This window comes from Archocentrus centrarchus, chromosome 17, assembly GCF_007364275.1.
Source record: "Archocentrus centrarchus isolate MPI-CPG fArcCen1 chromosome 17, fArcCen1, whole genome shotgun sequence".
Lineage (NCBI taxonomy): Eukaryota > Metazoa > Chordata > Actinopteri > Cichliformes > Cichlidae > Archocentrus > Archocentrus centrarchus.
The window spans coordinates 31,501,118-31,526,123 of NC_044362.1; the positions used below are offsets into that span (position 1 = coordinate 31,501,118).

The 25,006-nt window shown below is 40.4% G+C and overlaps 1 protein-coding gene across 2 annotated transcripts in view; it reads right to left on the reverse strand.

Moving 5' to 3' along the window:
• The window catches only part of larp4b (La ribonucleoprotein 4B), a 50,160-nt gene extending 27,114 nt beyond the window's left edge, over positions 1-23,046 (reverse strand). For both annotated transcript variants that reach the window (XM_030752748.1, XM_030752747.1), the window contains exons 1-2: positions 22,488-23,046; positions 11,778-11,911 (exon numbers count right to left, since the gene is read on the reverse strand). In XM_030752748.1, coding sequence (XP_030608608.1) covers positions 11,778-11,858 — 81 coding nt within the window. In that variant the 5' untranslated portion in view covers positions 11,859-11,911; positions 22,488-23,046. The remainder of the gene's footprint in view (positions 1-11,777; positions 11,912-22,487) is intronic.
• Positions 23,047-25,006: the final 1,960 nt, after the last annotated feature.

Sequence of the window (25,006 nt, forward strand, 5' to 3'; positions counted from 1 at the left end):
TTCTCGGTCTCTCAGACTCCAACTCCACCACCTTGGACTGAAGCTGGTGACAACAGTCCCTCATCCAGTCTGCAGATTCTCTGTGAGCTAGAAGGCCACTCTAACCAGAACAGCAGCAGGGGGAAAACTGCTTCACGTGTCACTTTGCTGAGCTCACCGTGGCCGCAGACCAGAACGGGGACCACCAGCTGTAGTCCAACACCGAGGAGTGGAAGTGAAGTTCACCTGATTGATCAGAGATGCTGATCTGATTACACTCCTCCGGTGCTTGTCACAGAGTATTTTACAATTAAATATTGCCTAATAAAATTATTGTAGTAAGCATGGGTGTGCCTCTGTTTATATGTCCACACAAACTAACACCACAAACAGAATCCAAACCTGTGGGAAATAATGCAACTGCTACAAATCTTGGAAAGGACCAGAGCTAGACTAACATCAGCCCACGTCACAGATACAAGACAAGACAATACCGAGACAGCCGCGACTGAGGAACTCATCAGGGTTTACCCTCTACTCAAGTAATGATAATGATGATGACAGAACTGCAGACTGACTAGGTAATATAACATGGGTAAAAAGACAGAAGTGCATGAAGAGTATTAAAGAGGCTTATATTTTCATTTTCACATGCAAAATAAACTATATTTGAAATATTTAAGAATATGCCGATAAAACACCGTAGATAAAGATGGGTCAGACATATATTGTAAAGCAAACGGGAATTTGATTCAATAAAACCTTCACAAAGTCTTTCATGACTGAACTTGCATTTGTGAGAAAACCCAATAATGCAAAACCTTCTGGAGCAAATCTGTCCTTAGCAAATGTTTAAGACAAATACAGGGAAAATGACATTTAAATGACACATTCACTTCTCCCCAAATTACGTTTCTTTTTCCAGAGTTTCTTCAGGCTCAAAAGAAGCCTTTGACCTTTTTTTTTTTTAGGGGGGTGGCTATGCATGTAAGCATGACTGGCATATGTCGTAAGAATTTTCATGGCCAAAATGTGTTTTATGCTTGAGTAATTTAAACCCCACTTTTTATAAAAAATAAGGAACAAAAAGCCTCAGTTTCAACTGCAATGTTTCTGTAAGGATTTCTAAATTCTTCGAAATGATCCACCTCGAGCATCAGAGCCCATCATTCATCAGTCCTGATGTACAAAAGCCTCCACTGCCAATGAGACTCTTCAAACTAAAAATCATCTGACAGGACCGAGGCTACTCACAGGATCAAAGCAGCAGTTCAGCATGCATGTCTCACAGGCTAACAGGCTGTAACCCAGGGCTGTAGTCAGAGTCAGCGTATCACTCAACTCCTGAGGCACAGCAGGCCAGCCGCTGCTTGGCACTGGTGGTATAAGAGTCCACTGCATCCAATCCATGGCTAACACACAAAGATAAGGTCTAAGTATGTCCACGGGTGGGCTGAGGAGGGAAGTCTTCTGACCAACATTGGTTTGCCTTAAGCTATAACCTGGGATCCTCCGAGGAAAGCCGCCGCCACCACTCCTCTCCAAGTCATCCTCATCAAAATCACAGCCACCGCCACGCTCTGCCTGCCCTCCTCCGATCCAGGCTGCTGGGTTGATTCAACAAATCTGATGACAGCACTGAGGCTCCGCTGCCCTGGTGAGCCAGGGCTGACGTTGCAGAAGCTCACTGGCTGTCTCGCTCCTGTTAAGCAGCCGTCTCTGCTTTTGTTTTGTCGCCGTTGCACTGAGTCATTCTCCAGGAAAAAACGCCGGAGCTGTGCAGGCAGCGCTGAGTCGCACACCTGCGCTCAAATAAAATGCCTGCTCCGGTGAGCCACGCTAAATCAACCCTGCGGCATTGCTCAAATTCAATCAGCCCTCCAGAGTCTTGGTTTTAATAAATTATTCTGCTAACGAACTAAGTTGTAAAAGAAAACCCGTTTCCTCCTGAACAGATTAAAGAGAAAGACAAGCATGACTAGATAAAAGACTAGCAACAACAGACGCTGTTCCTCGGTCACATTTCACAAACACTGCACTACGAGATCATTCAGGATGTGCCTGGCCAGACAGAGACAAATTCCCACCTCTGCTAATAATCCTTCCTCTAATGTAAAACTCCCACTCCTGTCCGAGCTGGCTGCCATAGAAACTGCTGCTGACATCAATGGATGTGTACGTCCAGGGCATCGCTTGACCTTTCAAATTTTAAAATGTTCCCTTTCCTCACAGAGGAAGGAAAGGTTAGCCGCCTTTCTGATTGAGGGTGTATTTTTGGAGGAAACAGGAGGATGTGATTCATCATGAACTGTTGACAGAGACAAGTTAGAGTCAGTGTCATCGGAGGGTAGCCGACGTAGCACTGGGTTTATTGCTCTGCCTCCCTGATGGAGGTGAGCGCCCAGCAGCAGGCAGGCAGACAGACAGAAAGACAGAAGAGACAAACCAGAGTCCTTCAGGGGAGAAAACAAAAGCAGCTGAATTTGGACTAATCTGTCTGTCTGCAGACCGGAGGCTCCTCTTCCCTCTGACAGACAGAGCTGGAGGAGACCAGATGGGCCAGGATGAGCACACAGGACTCAAATACATCACAAATACTACAATAATCTCCATCCTGAGCAGCAGTTCCTATATTATTAGAATAATTTGGCAATTTGTAGTCAGTATTTAAATACATTTCAACAGTTTGAGCTTCAACTGATGCTTTATCTTTACTCTTGGACTTCATGAGAGCAGCTTTGCATGATTTACAGTTTTAAAAAATGCTCATTTTGTTCCTTTATGTTAACAGTTTAATCGCACTGTTATACTGATCCACTGTAACAGCAGCTGATATTTGCTGTGCTGTTTTTAGTAAGACACTTCCTTTTATTTTTGCTTTGTTGAATTTGAGATATTTTACTTTATTCTATAATTATAGAAACAGATCCATCCATCCTCTTCTGCTTATCCTTTTCGGGGTGGGGGGTGGTGGTGGGGTATTGCAATGTAAACACTATAGGATAGACATCGTGATGTGACACTTTTATATCACATAGAAACTTATTCTGGTATCATAATGGATGATCCAAGGCCCAGTTCTACTCCATACCATTCTACTTATTTAAGCCATTTGTTTTAAATGAATTTTAACTGCTGGAACAAAGGAAGTTCCCAAACTTTGGGAACTGTAAAGTGTAGCTTATGTGACTTATTCTTGGCCTTAGTTAAAGCTCTCTCTGAAACAAACCTATTTGCTCCTCTCACCGTCACCAGCCTTCTTCTAATTGGCTGCCCCTCATAACAGAGGCATACAAGGTGTACTGATGTCATCCACAACCAAGGGTTAAAAAAAAAAAAAAAAAGTATGAAACTGAGCATTTTAAACAGTGTGAAGCCAAACTACTTTGGCTCACATTTGTTCATATATTGATGTCATTACTTTAGACTGTTTAACACAACAACTGTAACTTTTTAAAAAATATATGAACGATAGAAAATAAGAAAAAAGCGTTACAGGTCCCAATTAGAACAGTGCTTTTTAAAGACTCCAAGGACATTAATGCAGACACAGCGAGACATGTAGGACTTGCTGAAGAAGCTAAACAGGACCAGTGGTGATAAAACCAGTGGGTGTGGGGCTGGTTTTATTGGTGGTTTTTTCCTTTTTTTTTTTTTTTAAATTTCTAACCAGCTGCTGAACTACATTCTAAGTGATGCACATCCTGCACTTAAACTTATGTATCAAGTCAAGGTACGCTCAGTCGGTAATACTGTGAATGAAAATCTGTTAAATCAGTCCGGCCTCACATTAGCAGCTGCAAGAGAGGTGACAGAGTGTTGAACCTTTTCTCTTTTTAATATACTTACTGGTTAACACATTTTTATGTATTTCCCCTTCAGTTTTCAAAACTAACTGACTAAAAATGAAATTCCACATTTCTCCCCTCATAGTTTTGATTACCTCTGCATTTGTACATGAAGCATTTTATACCTGCAAACGCACTTTAAGCTTCAGCTTCTCTTTAAACGTCGTGTCCCAAAAAGGTGAAGATTCCAGTCGGATCCCCTCTTTCTTTCCAGCTTGTGTCCATAACCAATTTGATTTAACACGCACAGCTAAAAATGGGTCACGCTCAATTTCTGGTCCGTTTCTGACACATATGTGCAAAGCATATGGTGTATCGCTCTGTCTCTGTGTGAACGCATGCATGTGAATAAGAAATGACTTGGAAAACACACGGGTTTGGTAGCACCAAATGGCTTGTGTTTGAAAACAAATGGCTGCAATATTATCCAAAAAAGAAATCGTGACTGAACCACACTTAAACTTGTAATTCCTCGTTTTACTAATCTACAGAGGGAATGAAAAACTGAAATACACATACACAATTAATTAAATATGACAAACTTGGGGAAAATGTCTTAAATATACAATATATCCTTAATTAAAATATCAATTAATGTATTTAAAAACATACTTAAATATTCCACTAATTTCATGGATCCTACACTGTTTTGAATAAAACTGACATTTTAATTAATGGCATTTAATAAATAACTGCATTTATTTACAATTCGTAATTAATTACACATTTAATTAATTATTTAACGATCTGTTATTTCCTGTTGGCACACTTGACACTCCATACCAGTGGGCCCTATTAGTTTTTTTTTTTAATCTTACCAAGATTAAAAAGACCAAACAGTATAATTAATTATTGTGCAATTGTAATCATATTTGAGAGAAATGAGTGTGTAGCCTAAGCAACAGTTCTATCTAAACTCTGAGGAAGTAACTTAACATTTTTTATGCTGGTTAAAGATTAAGTTTTACTTCCTGAGGACCCAACAGTTTCACAACCTTTAGATTTAAGCCTTTGTTCAATGCTGAATAAGCTCACAGTGGCTGGATCATGTCGAGTCTACAGTCATATTAAAACACCTCTCTGAAGTCAACCTGGCCTGAGCCACAGCTTTTTGTGTGTGTGTTACATGATGTGGTGACAACTTTGATATCTGAACTGCATGAATTTAACCTTGAAAGCTGGATTTTCCCTCTCTGACTACTTTCCCACATGGAGTCCCACCTTGTACTGAGACCTGTGCAACCATGAGGGGAATTTGCTTCTTCCTTCTCACTGCCAATCTACTTTTCCAATCTTATGCATGTGTAAATGACAGTGGGAAAAAAAAAAAGAAACCCAGCAGGCTCTTTCCATTTCCTAATTTTGGAGCACTCAGGAAAAATAACCTTTTTCTTCGCCTCAAGGCCATCCGCTCACTTTCTGCTCATTTCCTTGGTTGCACATTCTTTCCTACTTGAGAAGGCTGATTGAAGCCCAACCTGAGGACTCAGCCTCCATGCATGCTTTGACAAACGTGCTCTTAGTTCGATTCCCCGTATTTCATCTGTGCTGCAGCAGCAACAGCTATGCATCACGACACTGAGGAAATTCCAGTTTCTACTACAGAAAGTGTTATGTTTAGGAAACGGCATTACTAAGAATGATTTCCCCTTTTAAAAACACAAAGGGGTGTAATCTACAACACCCGGACAAGAAGCAGTATTCAGAAACCTCAGCTCCTTCCTTTTCAAACCACATCAGTTGAATTTCAATCCTAACTAGGGTTTTGAGATTTAGTGTTATATTCTTCTATAGGTTATACTGATATACACTGTATGGACAAAACCACTGGGTCACCTATGCATTGCACCCGAAGCTCGTAGCACAGTTTTTGTGCTGATGTTAATGACAGAGGAGGGTTGGAGCACTTCGGTGTTTGAGACTTTTTTCACGCTACACACCTCAGCACTTGGTAACCCTGCTCAGTAACTCTGAAGGGTCTCTAAAGACCCTCTGCAGTAGAGTTCTGATCAACAAGATCTGTCGTCTCGACTCTTGCCAATATAGTAAATGAGACTGGGCTGACAGAGAGAGGAAAAAAGTGCATAATGGTTACACATGGGACCGTATTTTCTCCAGGTTATTATGTGTTCATAATGGTGGGAAAATTAAAACTAACAAAAGAGACCCAAAAAAAAACAAAAAGAAGCAGCAGCAACAGCCCCAATCTGGCAGTGTGTGAATTTGGGTGTTTAGGAAGTAACAAAACTAAACAAAAATATATAAATAAATGCAGCACAGTTACCTTTGTATCATCTTTATCTTATTTTAATAACTGCTGTAAGGCAAAACTGAGAAACCAGCTGCCTTTAAACGTGGCCTATGAAACTACATTTGATATTAAAGTAATGAGCCTGCTCATAAAAATGCTGTCACATCTCACCTGTTGCTTTCGTAGAAAATACCAAAATATTATGTGTCTCCATTCAGGCTAAAAATACTGAAATGTTATTTCTGGACCACACTGCCCAACCCCAATACAAACCAAGAATCTTGTAGCAATACCAGCCAAGAGAACCAGACACCACCCCAGAAGAGTGGCACAAACACTTTTCAGGAAAACAGTGTAACACAACTGTGGGAGGAGCAGGAAACTTGTGTTTTTAATCTTGCTTTCACAGCTACTACACCTCACCGCCCACCTTTCAGTCTATCCAGACGTGTCTGGTCTGAGAAAAGAAACCGCTGGTTGAGTGGACGGTAGAAGAGGCGTATTTACTGTCACTGCCAGCATTTACCAGTATCTGGCCAGAGGCTGCCCACCCCAGTCACCACATTTAGCCCCAACAGGCTCACATGTGCTACCATCAATCAAACCTGCAGGGCTATAAAGCACCCCGGAAAAAGCATACAGGCCATGCAGATGAACTGAGGAGCCTTTGGGGACAGCATGGAGGAGAAAACACAGGATTAACCACTTTAGCATGAGCGCTACGTCTCCCTTGCAGCAGGCTTTTAAACCTGGGATGCTTTCATTCTCACTTCCTGATATAAGGCTTGTGCCATAGTCAATATTCAGGATGCAGCATTTTAGTTTCAAGTGATCAGAAATGTCAATAATTACCCATTATTATTTTTTAGTTTTTAACACGTCCAAACATTTTCTAGGATCCAGAGTTTCGTGGATGGAATAACGATGCCGGTGGGTCGCGTCTCAGTACCTACTGACTGAGTATAATGAAAACAAATGCTGTGATGGCAAACCGGAATGAAAAGGTTTACAGATGCTTCAATATATCAGTTAATACGGAAACAGTCATCAGTGACCAATTTTTATTTGCTGTATCAGATAAATTGGAAGATTGCTTCCACACAAAATGAATCAACTAAGCGCTGCCTTCTTCAATCAAAGACATTAACAGAGATCTATTAATAATTTAAAAATAAACGGCAAAATGTGACACTGTTGCTGCAAGAAATAAGACCCATCACAGATGGGCACATCCTCCCACAATTAATGAAAATATAAAAGAGTATCTTTGAAGAGTAAAGCACACATATGCCAAGTTTCAGGGCTCCTTGTGGTTTTGGAGCCTATAGACCGGAAAGCTAAAACCTCACGGATGGACGGACAGAACGACAACAGCATATTTCTGGGGGGGGGGGGGGGTTGCGCGGGAGGATGATAATAAAGGAGAAAAAAAACAAAAATCACTTTTGTTTTTGGCCAGATCAAACTGAAATTAATTTTATTAATTTAATATTCTCATTAATAGCCTGCAAATGTAAATTATTAATTCTAATTTTTAATTCTAACCTGTATTCTAGAAGCTGCAGTTTCAGTGTTAAAGAGTTAGCAACAGATGAGGACCGAGCATAAAAACATCGACACTTCCTGCATCACCACCTGACTACATGCAAATTCCTGTGCCAATGTGACACATGCAGAGAGCTGCAGCTGCCCTTCATCTGGTGGTATTAGTTAGTCAGTAAGTTATGTCTCAACAGGCTGCATAGCTAAAACACAGCTGAGAATCAATACTGCACTTTAAGCTTTTAAAAACATAAGTGTTGCTTCCAGGTAATTTTAAACAAACTCTGACCCAAACTTCTCCCAACCTGGTTGTGCTCAGGGTTAGTTTCTATGGTGATCCGCCTTCAGGAAAGTGACTGTATTGTCATCATACCTCACTAACCCACTAATCCCGCTTCATATGGGACCAATCGTGTTCCATGATGCTGTGTGTGGAGCAGCTGCCTGAGCCCCGCCCACAATTAAATAGTCCAAACGAATGAGTGCACTGCAGGAAGCAGCGCGACTACGAAAGACAGCAAAACGAGTTTGATTTTTTTTTTTTAAAACCGAAAAACTTGTGAACACACAGCTCCTCTCTGAGTCACAGGTTAACTCATCCCACATCTGTCTTTGTGATGGATGCAGGTGTTCACAGCTGTTAGCACAGACTGTTATGCTACTGGTCTAGCTAACATTACCCAGCATTTTGTTCAGCTGCATATATTTATTAATGTGGTACTGTTAGTTTTAGAAATAGTTTATGCTTCACAAATATTGTGTGCCACAGGGTTGTCCCAATGGACAATGATGTGGGGAATCTGAAAAAAATAACTCAAACTGAGAGCTAATGTGTTATTTTTTTTTATGTAGCCAAAAATCAATCATTCACTTAGCAGGAGTAGTGAATGATTGATTTTGGGCATATCTCATGTCGGCTTTTCACTTCACACAGTACCCACCCCACATAATCGAAAAATAAAAAGTCATTCAACAAGTCAGTAACAAGCATTAACGTAAGGATGTTTTCATCCACTAAAACCTGTTTCACACCTATAAATTTAATGCCATACACATTCTCTGCACCTCATTCAGTTTTCTAGCGGTGTTTCTTTACATGTTCTCATCGTGTGAGGGAAAAAGCAAAGCAACAACTGATGACTGCAACAAGATATTGTTTGGTCTGTGTGCTGGATGATGGCAGGCTGAGAGAGACCATGGGTCCTGGTGCAACCTCTCTAGGAAGATTTTCCAAAACAATACTAATGGGAAGCATCATCTTCTCTGTGAGGCAAACTATTGACTTGGACCTGGATAATGGCAAATGTCTGGTAAACACCCACAGTGACCTTCTGCAATTTCAGACACACCCAGATTAACAGTAAAGATACATCACATGTTGCACTGGCTCAGTCAGTGGCAACCACAGAATTCAACTCTGAGTAATCACTGTGGTTTATCTTGAATATACAATGTGTGGAGAACTTGAGACGTTTCACTGAGTTTAAAAAGGAGGAAACACGTCTGGTGAAACCGTTTTTCTGATATGATCACAATTTATTCATCTCTAGTATTGTTTCATAAGTTACAAATGATCAGTGGGAAAGTTTTTAACAGATGACAATTGTCAAAATAAATGTGGTTTTTCCTCTCTTTTGCATACCCGCTCAGTCATTTTAGTTACTAAAACATAAAGTTACCTAAAGACAGGAATCAAACCTTGATGTACTGCTCAGTCCTGTCCTTCACACTCGAATAAGAAACAAAATGTCACAGCTATGATCAATAGGACTGTCACAGGCCCGTGAAAAGTGAGAGACAAAAACAGGTCAAAGTTATTTAGTTACAAGAGTTGCCTCTTTCTCTGCCTCCTGATTCTTTACCGAACACTTGTCTATTATACGAAATCAGTGTGGGAAATCTGCAGTGAGAAGTGGGCTGTGGCTGCTACGATGCCCGGTCGGCTAGTTTGAAATGAACGGATTTAGATGGCTGTCAAGAACTAGTCCGTTTACCATATTCAGTTTAACTACAGCGACCTGTACAGGTGTACCCCCGCCTCTCATCCTATGTCAGCTGGGATAGACTCCAGCCCCCCGACAACCCTGAACAGGATAAGCAGAAGAGGGTGGGTGGGTGGATTTTCCTGGGTCAAAATGGGACTTTAATGTGACCACACACAGAATACACCTTAACAGATGTCTGTGCATTTTCTTATGTTATTATTGTTATTATGAAGAAGAAAACCTTTAAGCTTGACTAAATTAAATCCTATTTTTTTTTTTTGTTTTTTTTAAAAAACATTTTCCAATGGGCACCAAATGCTTTAATACGCAGGAGGAAAAACAAAAAAACTGCTATAGAGAAATACAAACATAGAACTGAAATTAAAACTGTCCAAGATTTAGATATGAAAGATCATTAGATATGAAAAAGATAAGATGGAATAGGATGGGAAGAATTTTTAAGATATTAAACCAAGACTTATGGTACAACCCCAAAGCCATCCCCAGAATAGATAATCCAGTGTGACAACGCATGTGACATTATGAAAATGCTACATGAATATTGACCTTTAGAGGAATATCTTTACTGTTATGCCCATTATAGAACAACTCCCTGTTTATTCCATGTTGTAAATCTCTCAAAAGAAAGTGTAGTGACATTGGTCAAGTCCAAGATTCTAAATTTTATAGTATTCACACGTGAAAGTTATTACGTCATTGCTTTCTAAAGGCGTAGACACACGAAATAAAAACAGTTAAGACGACAAACTAATAGCAGCTGACGGCAGCAACGTAAAGCCTGCTGTGTTCACTCACTCTGACACAAGCTTCCAATCTAAACTAAAATAGGATCTGGTGGTCTGGACATCAAATATAAAATACTCCAACTGAAAATGATAAGCATGGCTTATGGCACATCCAGCAAATTGAAGAAAACTGATCATGCATCATCAAAACTGTGCTGGCATGGTTATTTAGTTTAGGGCCAGTTAATTACGTTAATTAAGGGCAAGTTAATTACGCACCGTCAAAACTGGACAAAAAGCAGGCTGCATTATTCACTCAGAAACTCCCCACACAGAGTCAAACTAAACCAATTAGGGCAGCTCTAAAAAAAATCAGGTGATTTGGTTGTTTTAAAGATGTAAGCTACAATCATTAAGCTCACTCACGTAGTTCACACATAAAAACAACAAAAATTAATAAAAACAACAAAAAAGAAAAACTTTAGAAAGAAGTGGAAAAAATGTTTAAAAACTCTGAAAATCACATCACAGTTTACTTACAGTTGCCAAATTATGTTCACCAGTTACAGCAGACTAAATGATTTCTCTCTCTAGCTGATAACGCTCTGCTATCCTCCAAGCAGAGCAGGATCTGATAACTTTCCTGCTGCTGATAGTGCTGCTTTTTTTTCCCCCACAATCAGTTATTTTCCTATTTAAACATCTATTTTATAAAGACTCAATTATCTTATCATATGTAGAATATTTGTTTGCAGCCCTAATGCATTTGCTTTAATACTCTGCTCATGTTAAGCAATTTTGGGTCGTGCATCCTTAATGCAGATATCAAACTTTGTCTGGAAACCAGTGTGAAAATGTCCCCGATGCAACAAAAACTGTGCGCTGAGTTTTCCATCAGCCAAATGGATCATTTTAATGAACTGGAAACAACATAAACCAAATTGTTTCTGTATGGTTAATTCGTAGAAGGACTTTATTGACTTGTTAGCCATGGAACGGGCTGCTGCGGCCAGATGAGCTTGTTATTCTGTACCCCTCCTCTAACCTCTGTGTTTTTATCCTTTATTGAAGTCACTGTCTACAGCACTGCTCAAGCTGTTGCCAAGTACTGAGCCAAGTTTGCTTACATTTGCATGTAAATTTCTGTTCTCAACAACACTGACTGCTCAACATCAGCAATCATGCCTTTGTAGGGCCCAAAGGGGCAAAGAAATGGGCTTGGTTCTTCAGCTGCAGCTTTCCAGACCAACTTCACATTTTTACTCTTCAGTTTAAGTGCACCTAATGACATGACTGTGTACACAAGCTCAGCATACAGTGGAAAAGCATTAAACTACAACAAACCGAGCAGGTGGCTCCAGTAAAAACACCACAGACTGATGTAAAGCTCAACCGAAAAACACGTGTGTTTGCACATAAAACTCACCAAATGAGAGTTCTCTTTTGCCTCTTGTACTTGCTGCACCTGTGGTTCAGCTACAACTTTCGTGTCCTGGTCAGAAGTCATGAGCCGTCTGCTTCTTGGCTCCTCAGGGAGAAGTCTCTGTGTCACCAAGTAAGCTACAGGGAGGCAGAGGGAACAAACAAGCCTGAGTCAAGAGCGGATGTTTGTCAGAGTAACATCAGCTGTAACACGTGTAAGAAAAAGGAGGCAGAAGGCAAACAGTTACTTTATTAATATCTGATTTTTCACTTGTTTTCAGTGCTAGTTTACACACAGAATAATGATCAGTGTATGCGTGGATATTTAACTCAAATCCTGCTCACCATCTCAGATTTGCTTTTAAACTGCTTTCAACTACCAACACACTGCTGCTTCTCTTAAATGGCAAAAGTGACAATTTGCACTTCAATGACATGTACCGAGGGTCACTATCCTAATTTTAGATGCCATTCAAACAGATGTGATGACAAAAACTGAAAATTCTTGTGTTACCATGTTGGTTTGACACATCTGAGGGCTACAAGAAAGGCTAAGGGACATGAATAATCTATCAGTAATCTATACATCTTTCAGAATACAATAATACAAAAAAACCTCTGAAACTCATAACAGAAACAACCAGAGAAGCAGACGCATCTACGTACTAGGCCCTGATTACACAACACAGCTGATCTTAAGTGATCTGAAATGTAAAATTTGCAGCTTTTTGCTTAGTTCACAGTTCATGTTGTGCGATAGTTGTGCATTAAATGACCAATTTAGGCTTTAATGTTATGGCAGTTAATAAAATATTACATATCATGTTTTGGATTTGCCCAGGTTATAACTCAATTCAATTTTATTTATATAGCACCAAATCACAAACAGTCACCTCAAGGCACTTTATATTGTAAGGTAAAGACCCTACAATAATTACAGAGAAAACTCAACAGTCAAAACGACCCCCTATGAGCAGCACTTGGTGACAGCGGGAAGGAAAAACTCCCTTTTAACAGGAAGAAACCTCCAGCAGAACCAGGCTCAGGGAGGGGGGGGTCATCTGCTGAGGGGAGAGAGACAGGACAGAAGACATGCTGTGGAAGAGAGGCAGAGATTAATAATAACTAATGATTAAATGCAGAGTGGGGTAAAAAGAGGTTAATGAAAAGAAACACTCAGTGCATCATAGGAACCCCCCCAGCAGCCTAGGCCTATTGCAGCATAACTAAGGGATGGTTCAGGGTCACCTGATCCAGGCCTAACTATAAGCTTTATCATGAAGGAAAGTTTTAAGTCTAATCTTAAAAATAGAGAGGGTGTCTGTCTCCCGAATCCAAACTGGAAGCTGGTTCCACAGAAGAGGGGCCTGAAAGCTGAAGGCTCTGCCTCCCATTCTACTCTTAACTATCCTAGGAACTAGGGCTGCAATGAAAGATTATTTTGGTAGCCGACTAATCAGTCAATTATTTTTTAATTAGTTGATTAGTCAACGATTATTTCAATCTTACTTGTTCAAGCCTGCCCACCTGGAATATCACCTCGTTGTCTCTCCTCACAATTAAAACAATGACCCATAAAAAATACAAGTTTGAAACTAATCAAATGTATTTTTAACAATAATGTGACCATCACAATAAATATCAAACAATGTATATTAAAGTGAATGCAATTTTATTTTTAAATGAAAATATAATGTGCAAATGAATAAAAATGGCCTCTGTCCAAAAGTGCAAATAAGGCTTCAAATTAAATGATACAGAGGTTCATACAGAGGTTTACTATTCAGAATGAATGCTAATATTAATGTGAGGAAAGAAATAGGAGCCAGTGTAGCTGCTCCTATTGTCCTTCACTCATTAGCTAACATAACTGAAATGTTCCACTTAGCAAACATCATCCATGAGAGCTTGTTTCCAACAGGTAAACTAACAGAAACATTCCTGTACAAACATTAACAGGTATCAATGACACAGTAACGTACCCATCCAGAGCACTCAGCGCTGCAGTGATGCTGCCGTGGAAGGAAAGCTCTGCTTTGCACAGTCTGCATTCAGCTTTATTTTTGTTTTCTGTCAAATGCTCCCACACCTTTAACACGCTGTCTCAATTTTCTTTCATTTTCTCCACCCTCCTCTCTGTTCCACCATTGTTATGTTGTTCAGGTTATGTTCTTCTTTGTTAGTATTGTTATTGGCAGACAATGGAGGCAACACTGCCCCCATATCTTCCTGTAGCGTATTGCAGTTACAAAATCACATACATGGTTTTAGAATATGACGTGTCAACATTAAAATTCCACGTCGACTAATCTTTGAAGTCGACATCATCGATTATGTTGACGAATCGTTGCAGCCCTATTAGGAACCACAGGAACAACTCATATTTCAAAGTCCCCATTCAATAAAAGTTTTCCCATTTCCTGCTGCCTGTGGACACTGACGTTTACTGATGGCAGTGGCTGATGTTTATCTGTTTGTTTACCAGTCCTCATATCTGGACTCAGCCTCATAAATTTGTATGATTTAAGTTTAGCTGAAGATTTTTACGGTTTCCTCTTGTTTAAAAAAAAAAAAAAAAGGGGGGGGGGGGGGGGGTGAATAACAAAACAAAAAAACAACTGTGGCATCTTGGCATAAAACAGCTATATAGTTATTTTAAAAATAACTATATATCCCTACCAAGCAAACAGAGCTTTCCATGTGCTGGTAGTGGGGCAAAAAAAGAAGTCAGCTTTTAACCAGTTTTGACCATTTTTACACTCAGGATTCAACATAACCAGTGAAGCAAGTATGTGAGCCCTGCTGACTGACCCGTGTGTCAATGATGGTGTTTCTACCTGTCCCAGTTAGGATTTTACCTGTGAAGCAAACTAGTTAAAGTGCTTCCTTGCAAGTACTACTTTCACACCAAAAAAAAAAAAAGTACTAAAAGAAGGCAGCAATGATCACGCAGGCATCGAGCACAAGGATTTCACTCATTTTTTCGGCTAAAAAATTTATGTGGACTGCAAAGTGTATTTGTGTTGTCTCTACAAAAAGGTTGATAATAAACCAGCGGTGAGGATGACACTGCAGATCGTGTGTGTAGTTTTTGGTTGATCTGCAGCAATGACGAGACCATGAAACCAGGTGGACAGAACGAAAATGTTTTTCTTGAGTTACCAGCAGCTACTTGTGCCATCTGTCAATCAAAATCTTGGCATATAAGAAGCCAATAACAGTCCTTTTCAGACCACTTGGTTCAACAAACATGAAGAAAAGCATCCACTGCTGGTTTATTTCACACAGCAATAAAGCAAAAGCATAATTAAAGCTGTCTGTATGCAGATAAACTGCCTGTTTGGTTTGCTACTGTCTTTTAATTTGGCACATTTCTTGCTTCAGTTAGTGTCCACTGTAGCATTTTTCCCCACGCTGGTCCCTCATGGGCCAGCAGATGAGACTTTTACCGGCCCTCAGGGGAAGAAAAAGCTCTTCAATTATTTTAAATGCTGCTGGGTGGCTTTATTTGTAATGATAGGGCCTAATTTATTACTATTAGCGCACATTTAGATTTATATTAAAATCTAAATGTGCAAAAAATATTAGCAATTAGCAGTAGCAGGTGTCTCTGCTAGAAAAAGAGTGGATGGCGTCTGTTAGCCTGCAGCAGTTTACCAGAAATCTGCCAAATTTAAAGCTCATGGCAAACTAAAAAAATAAAAAAACAAGGAAAAAAGCAGTTTTCAGCTTTAATTTGAGCTTTTTCTTCATTCAGTTTCACATCACTGTGCAAAATAAACAAGCAGTGAATGTGAGCAGCTGAAAACATCACTTTTCTTCAGGTTTAAGATTTCTGAACAGGAAGTCTAATGATGGACTCTTACAACTGCCACTGACAGCGCTCCATCCACCTGGCTGAATATTTGAACGGGCACTCCTAAATACCTTTTGCTGTCCCCATGCATCTATTTTTAGTCAAAAATGTGAGTGAAACACACCGTCCAGCCCTGCAGTACCGGCCCTGCTTTCCTGCATTTTTTTTTTTCACCACCACAAAGAACAACCGCTTCAATTCAGTAACTTAAACACTGGGAAAACTGCCCGTCAACGACTGCTCACTTCAGCCTCTTTGATGTGAACATGAACTCACAAAAGGCACTGCTTGAAATATTAAAGATTAAGCTAGCCACCAATAAATAAAATAACTGAAAGGGCCCTAAAACTCAGCCAGCCCACGGGGCCAGTGGGGGAAAATGTTAGACTGAACACTGAGACAAAATGATTAAGCAAATAACCACCAGCAGTACCATGAACCTGCATCAAGATTACACAACTGCCAAATATCCACGCTTCTGTTATTGAACCATACTTTCTAGTAACTTTTAACTGCACGTGCAGCTTCCTGTGTTTTTATGTGACAAATATCATGAGGGTTTGTAGGTCAAATTTTCAACATCACTCTCTTATCCCCAAAGCCCCACTGGTCGATCACTCCCACTACATCTGACCTCACAAATGAGCCGTCTGCCACACCACTGGAAACACCTCCTTTTCTGTCCTGTTTGTAAAGCGGTGATAATCCACACAACAATCAGGCGCCTGTCCCTGACACGGGCCCTCGCTGTGTTTGCATACAAAGCAGAAAAAGAATGGCGAGGCTGTAAAGCCAGTGACCTTTGATCCACATGACACACTGTCACTGCTGCTGTGATGAACGGGGCTAAGCACAAGCCTCCATCAACTCACGTCAATAATCGAAGCATCTGTTTGTGTGATAAACTTTGTACCTAACATCTTAAAATTAGTTTGACAACTGAAACCTTCACACAACTTATGTAACTAGGTGACATCTATTATTTCATTGCTTTTGGACTTGATTAGGCATGACGGTAGGACCAATCTGAAACCAGTAACCAATGACTGGGTGTGAGTTTCTGTGTTTCCATTTCATCATGTGTGCTTCACAGCCAAATTCTCCTTGGTATATTTTTTCTGTTTCTGCTGTCAGACACTTAAAGGTACATTACACCTTCCAAACAAATAGGTGCATTTTTATAAACTTAGAAGTAATTCATTTGCATCTGTTTGTGGAAGATGCCATGCTCCCCCACCAGATTTGAATACGACTAATCGTGTTTTACATATGTGGCTAGAAACTGGCCACATACATAGTACTCCGAAGGCGGAGGAGAGGAGAATTCCCAGGTGTTTGTGTGTTGTGGGGGGACAGTTAGATTTGTGCCTGCACCTTCAAGACTTGCGATACGAAGCATTATACCCATGTGTTATCTTCTGAGAAGAGGTCCCCTTCACTGAAGCAGTGAAAACATGGAAGGAACCAGAAAACGCAACCAGCATCTTAATCAAATGTCTTCCTCTTCCTTCTCAGCTTAAACTTCATCACCTAAACTAAAGTCAGGGCTCTAACACACGACAACATGCATAAACTTGTTTATTTATTCACAATATTGTTGCCATTACTTACTGTCAGCAGATTAGACATGTGACCCTCCCATCTACGGACAGCTGACCGGCTAAACAACAAGAACAGCTGATTATAATCTAACATTATGCCAGCTAATGTTAAGCTAAGTGTCATAAAAAAATAAATAAAAACACTTTCCCTCTGATAATCACCTTGATTTCATTCTCACATTTTGTGGGAGTTCACTAAACCTCAGAGTCCAACAATGTTACACCCACTTTTCACTAACACCAGCTAACAGAGGCTAACAGCGGCAAAAACAGCAGCACTGATTAATCCCAGCACAGAGCTGAGATCATGCACTTGAATTGGGAGGGGTACGAAAACAGACCTCAGTTGAATGCAATCTGCATCTACTAACATATAGTGGTGAAAATTTTACACATAACTTTAAATTACTCTAAAATATTGATACAACAAAGTCCTGGCCACAGCCCTTTTTCCAAGCCGCTGCAGTGCTGGTTTTACAACCTCCTGACAAAAATTTCCACACGTATAAGTAAAAGATGACGTAAAGCCTGCGCTGCTTCTTGTCAGGTTTACTTTCTCTAAAGAGATCTTGCTGACCTGAGGCTCTCCTTTAGTCATCCTTGCTCGAACTGAACTAAACTGAATGGGGTTGGCCTTTAGCGAGGGGAAGATGCTCAGTGCTGTAAAGGAAAGTAGATGCACTCGATTTATACAAAGAAAACAAAAAAAAAAACAAAAGTAATTTATAGTAAAAATCAATGCAAAAACAGCAATCATTTAATCCAGATTGGTTTGTTTTCATGTGGCCAAATTCATGAACAAAATTTAAATGCAACTCTTTTTTTGTGCCACACTATGTGAACCTGTGAGACCCACAGTCCCTTTTTATACAAGCTGACCTATGGCACAACAAATTACACAGACGACAGTCTGAAGTGATGCAAGCTAAAAAGTTCTTCATTTAGACCAAAAGTTGGAAATCTTGTCCTACAGCAGTCAAAACATTATATTATCTCTTTATCTCTTTGGATAGACCCCCCCACCCTCCATCCACACACCAACAGGCTTCAAAGATGTGAAGTTAATGGCCTACAAACTTGGACCACTAGCCATAAATGTAAATATGAATCAACTGACAGAACCACACAGAGGAAACACTGAACTTGTGAAAATGAAAGTTGCAGTGATGATAATCTGAACTATTTTAATCCACAGATCAGTTAAAGTTTAAACCATCAAACCAGCCGGTAGGCTAACACATTTAACATGTTCTACCTTGGTTTTGTAATACTGCAATAAATAACTGCAGTATTTCTGACACAGAAAAACTTGGATAGTTTTTGTTCTGAGATTTTAGACAGACTCTGCATTAACTGTGCTGCTCTTATAGAGAACAACATGCTGAGCTCTGAGTCCTGCAGTGATGGCTGTACTTCATCATACAGTATTTAAATATTAATTTAGTCGGGTTTTTGTTAATCCTGTTTTTGGGGTCAAGTACAGAAACCTCCCGACCAATTTGAACTGCTCATTATTTCCAGCTGTCCACCCAAATGTAGCAGAACAGACCCCCCCCCCCCCAAAAAAAAAAAAAAAAAAAAGCGTATACATGCCTTTTGTGGCAAGAAGAGAAATCCCCTGTTTTGAAATATGAAATTCAGGCACTGGGCCCTACTGAAAATCTCCAAAATATCTTCTGAAATATAAGAAAGATGAATTTCTCTTTGATTCAGGCACAGCAACATTTTTGGATTGCTAACTTTAACCTGACAGCAGGAATACATCTCGTGCCTTCAGTGTTGTAATTTTAACCTGTCTGAGACAACACCTTCAACCAACACACAAACTGCCTTTTAGAGAAAACACCTGCACTCGGAGTGAGACCCGGATAAACTCCAGACAGGAGACGTTTCCAGTAGAGTGAGGGCCGCTTTAAGCACAACAAATATTTATCAATTATGTTGTTTCAATCATTGTTGGAAGGCAAAACAGAGAGTGAAAGTAAGCTTGTATTAATTGCACAGTGCCAAGGTAGCCTAACCTAGTAGTTTGTAGTACTGTGGTTCACAGTACCAACCTAAAAATATGAAGTGAAACTAAACTTAACATTAAACCCGACAGCCAATCTCACTTTAATCACTGTACCTGTACTACAAAGGAGTAACAACATACCCAAAATATCTTTACATTATCTGGCTTCACTGAACCCAACATCACCAATCAGACTAAGTGGACACAGGAAGGTGGTAATCACCTCGATAAGTGAATCCACTAAAGCATGTTCACATGAAAACAGTGGCGTTGGCACAAATATGGATAAGTGTACTGACAGCAGAGCGATTGATTTATCACAGAAAGATAAAACTACACTGTAAAGCTGTAACACAGGCTGACCATATCAAAGCTCAATTATTAAGACAGGGTGTGGAAATTAATAGGCTGTTGTCTGCAGTTTGATGTGCCTAAAACAGTTTTAGTTTTTTTTACTTTCAGATGCACCCTCAACATTTTTAAAGGGTTTGTGAGGAAATAAAGACCAAATATTTAAAATGTTATTAAAATGATAAATGTGCAGGATTTTTGCCGGCACAAAATGGACCTTTGAGGGTGATTGGTACACATATAGTTGCAATGTACTCGCATTTATATACCAATTTCTAGTCTTGCTGCCCACTCAAAGCACTTCAGACTACGACTCACATTTTAATAACTATATACTCATAGAGTGCTTTATTATATACACTTGAAGCACTTTATCTACCTCCCATCCATGGCCAATTAACCTAATGTGCCTTTGGTCTGTGAGAGGAAGGCAGAGTACCTGGAGAAAACCCACGTAAGCACCGGAGGATCACGCAGACTCCACACAGAAAGGCCTCAGCTGGGGTTTGAATGAGGAACGTTCCTGCTGTGAGGCCACAGTCCTACCCACTCCACCACGGTCCCACCCAGAGACTTAAGACAAAGGGTCTTCTGTGTTACCTTAACTTGCTCACATCTGAGCACAGGCCTGTTGTTTCTGTGCATTGTGATAAACAAAAATGCATTTAAGCATTGGCAAATTAAACCCTGCTTAAAAAAAAAAAATACTGGTTAATTTCTTTTTTTCTTTTTAAATTATAGTACTTGTGTACCTATGGTGTAAGGTAAAACCACAGTGGTGGGCGCCTACTTGTTTGCATGCAGGAAAAACCTTGGTGTGTTTCATCTAAAATCGCATCTCAATTTCTTGAGGGATGCTCATCAGAGGAAGACAAGAACTTCAGTCTCTCCAGGGCAAAAATAATCAATTCCCATGACTCGAGGACTTATAATACTGGAAAATGCCACACACAGATAAAGCAATCTAATAATGCTCAGCCCAGCTTCTGCACTGGTGTGCAGCAACAGGACAACAGCAGCACTGCAGATGTGGACCCACATTCGACTTGTACACCCTTAAAGTTTACATTTCAGTGTAGGTCAGGTTTACCTGCTGCAGCAGCCTGTTTTTGCTGGTTTAAAGTATCGTGCCGCTCTCTCTCTTTCTCTACTTTGGTAATGGTAACACATTAAATCATCAGTGACACCTTTTGCCCTGGTTTAGTCCGAAAAAAACAGGTGTTACTTCTATTTTTCTGACACTCGACGGGGGTATTACATTTTCAATTATATCTGTTTTTTTTTAATATTCTTGGCCAACCTTATGTTACTCACAGTCAAAGAGGACTAGGAGCAGTGGTATAATATTTTTGTTTACTTTAATGGTAGGAGGTGCACCCAATGAGCAACTTATTATAAAAATAAGCTCGGTATCTAAAGTAGTTTATATGGTAAGACGATTGGTTTAAACATTTTGAATCAGTGGTTATCACCTTTACCCATAAATTATTTTCATCTTGCTTTTACAGCAACTACGCTAAGAAGGCTGAATATAGGGATACTTATAACAAGTACTATGAGACCAGATACTGAGTCCTGTAGCTGCCACTCACTCTGTAGAAACCATGCTACCAGCACCAAGGTCTGAGGAATCACCTGGTAGCACTATTTTCTAGAAAATAGATTGACCAATAGATGGTTATTTCATACCCGTTGAGCATTTTTATCTTGAGCATAAACTGTTCTGGAGAAGGCAATGTACCCCCGGTATGAACGAAAATACCTTCATAACCCTGAAAACCTGAAGTTATCCTTCTATGGTCCAAATTCTGTTTCCTAGTACAGACCTCAGAGGTTATAATACAAATTATATAGGAAACATATTTCTGATTGAGTTATTTCAAAGGAAAATCACAATGCTGACAAACATTTTAACCAGTACATCTTCGGTTATCAAATGGACACAAATACCAGAACAAAAACAGACTGTTTGCTTTAATTACATGCAGACCAACCACGTCCATGTGCACAAAAAAAAGGGCCATTGGGGGCCAGGAAAACCCACTGCCACTACACCTGAGGCTGCCCCCGCCCCACCTGCCAAATCCCACTTTAACCGCTGAATGCAACCTTTCTAACAAACAGTTACCCCTGTCAAAACACATGCCATTTCCTCTACAGATGCAGTGACTCAATCATGAGGTCTAGACGGGGCCTGAACCAAAACACAAGCTCTGCTCACTCCTCCTCTGTCTTGTTTCCACCCTGCTAAAATCACTAGAGGTGATTTATGAGCCCAACCGCTGCTCCTAAACAAGGCCGAGGTTCAACTCTACCGGTGAAAAATGCAACGCTGGGGCCAGGGGAGTGTATTTTTAGTCGGTGGGTTACCGCTGGTGGAGGATGGTCACAAGGCATCTTGGATCTCCCAGTGCGGGAGCACTGCTAACCAGCGTTTATCTCCATCCATTCATCCATATACACACACTTGAGAAACGTTTGTTTGGATCAACTTCACAAGTCAAAAACACTACAACTTCCAGCGGAGACGCAATGCAGGCGCGTTTAGCAGCTGACACAGCCGGCAGTAAATGCAGCTCACACGCTAAGGGGCCAAATCAGCGACACTCCTTCAATACCTGAGGGTGAAGTGCGGTCTGTACATGGGTAAAAACAGAGCTACTGCAGCCACGACGCCTGTGTGCTAAAGTTGAGCCGACTGCAAAATAGCAGCCATGTCTTGTTAGCTGGCTTGCAGCAGCATCCAATGAAAGATGGCGACCTCAGGCGTGATTTCGCGGATTCCCCAACCCCCAACCGCTCTGAATCAGTTAGTCAGCAAGCGAGCTAACGTACCCCAGACCGTGCGTTTGCCGCCCCTCTTCCCTTAATGACAGAGAACAGCTTCTTACTCACCTGTCAACTCTCACTTCACGGCACTGCAAACACTGTAGTAGCTGCTGCTGGAGGTGGTGCTGGACTGAGGCCTCGAACTCGCTTCCAGGCTAAATACGCAGGGTGTTAGCTAGCGAGCTAGCAATGTGTGTCGAGCACGCTAGCTGCGAACAACCGGCTCAAACCTCGCCGCAAACAGCCTTCGGGTGTCGGGGGAAGTAGCCACAGCCAGCTACAGAGCAACGACAAAGAAACCCCAAAACTAACAAGGGGAAAGGGGGGGAAAATAAAAGAAAACGAGGTCCCCCTTAACAACACTGCAAGCTAGTTAGCAAGTTAGCTAGGTGGCTAGCTAGTTAGCTTGCCTGCCTATCAAGTTTGTGTAGTCGATGAAAACTGGCGTCTGGAAGCAAAATCCCTCACAGTCAACAGCAGGCTCTGCGGGAGGGAGGCCAGTCCGGAAACAATCCGAGGAAGCCTGAAAAGTGAGGAATAAACGTGACTCGTCTTCCAGCTTCCGATCGATCAAACAGTCGCTCCTGCTAAAGCTGAGAGAGAGGGGGGCTCGGAATGGAGAAGTCGGCGTTTCCTCTCCTTTCCGTGTGCAGCGCAAAGATCGTCTATAGCGGCGATTTACCGGCTTCCCAGCGGCCCACCGAGACCCTGTTTACAGGAGTGGCCACCCACCAAAAACTACAGCTCAGTTATAAATAACTTCATATATTTTATTTGTATAGTCCAATATCACATAGGTTCAAAGGGCTTTCAGCATATTAGGAAATGAAGTCTCTTACATGTCAAATCAGACATTTCAACAAACAAGCAGCCCATCAGAAACACGCACACACAGATATACAAATAATACTTAAGCACATATAAATTATACATACAATCCTGCCAAATATGAATAGAAATATATATTTTTAAAACATAAATAATCTTAGAGGTAACAGAAACAGAAAGCTGATGTGATACTGATGAATATGAATATGGTCTGTATCTGCCAGCTTACCAAAGGTGCAGAGATTGCTTGCCTGATATTTTGAGGTAGGCTGTTCCAGAGCTTGGGGGCAGATTTTTCTCTGTGAGGAGTGGATCACCCACAGTTTGGCCGTGGAGGATCACAGAGAGCGAGTCAGGAGGCAGACTGACAGACTTTGGGAAATATAAGAAGGTCCCAGAGCATTTAGGATTTTACGCACAAGTAAGAACATATTGAAAGTCAGCTTAAATTTATTGTGTTATTACTGTGTTACGGAAGCATGATAAAGAATAAAAATATTTTAATCTACAATAAAAACAACATTGCTCAAAGCAGTTACTAAGTGAAGGTCTTATAATGTGAGCTACTGCAAAGAATTTTTATATATACAATAGTGATAAAATGAAGAAAAATGAAGAAAATAAAAAATGTAAGTTAAAGAAAAATAAAAAAATAACAGATTTTGCAAAAAGAGACATGCAAATGACATTAATAAATAATATGTACACTATAAATCTAATAAGGTATAATACAGAAATGTTTGTGTAATCTCATGTCCTGACAGGTGTGTTCACCTGTCACAAAAAGAGGAGCTGTTGTACAGTTTCATAGAGAACAGCAGCAATGATTTCCTGAAGCGTTCTTTATGGCAGGGTTAGGTGAATCAGTCTGATGGACAGTGAGCTCTGCTGCCTCTGTAGTGGGGGGTGGAGCAGGTGTAATGGATTGTCCATGATGGAGATCAGTTTGTTCAGCGACTTCCTTCCTCACTGACTCACACGTCTCCAGATTCTGGCCAGTGATGGTTCCAGTCTTCTGTATTAGTTTGTTGATCCTGCTGGCACTGATGCACAGACTGAGGCCTCTCTGAAAGATAATCCAGACTGCAGGAGTGGTGACACCCATCCTGAGCATCTTCTCACTCAGCAGAAGTGGATGAAGTGCATGACATTAAAGGCACTGGAGAAAAAACACAAAACCTAACTCCCACAATGCCACAGTATCATCCAGGTGAGAGCGAGCATACTGCAGCAGGTAAGTAATGACATCATCCACCCCACCATAGGCCATTATTTATTTGAAGCTTTTTGTGCTCTATTTTAAAAAGAGAAATAAGATATGATTTATTCATAATAAATGTTTGGAAACTGATTTGTTACCACAGTTAAAGAATTAGGTTAAACACATCAAACATATAGCAAAATATCTTCAATAAGCAGAATACTATTATTGGGCAATAAAATGAGAATACATTATGACAAAACAAATATCTGAAATTCAAATTAATACAATGCATATAAATTATATATAATTATATTTACACCAACCAAACTTCATCAAGAGATCAGTGCAACACTAAGCTTTAAATAAATAATTCGATTCAGTTTTACTTATATAGCGCCAAATCACAACACCAGTCACCTCAAGGTGCTTTATATCTTATGGTAAAGATCCTACTATAATACAGACAAAACGGCAACAATCAGACGACCCCCTATGAGCAAGCACTTGGTGACAGTGGGAAGGAAAAACTCCCTTTAGGCTGATACCAACGCAG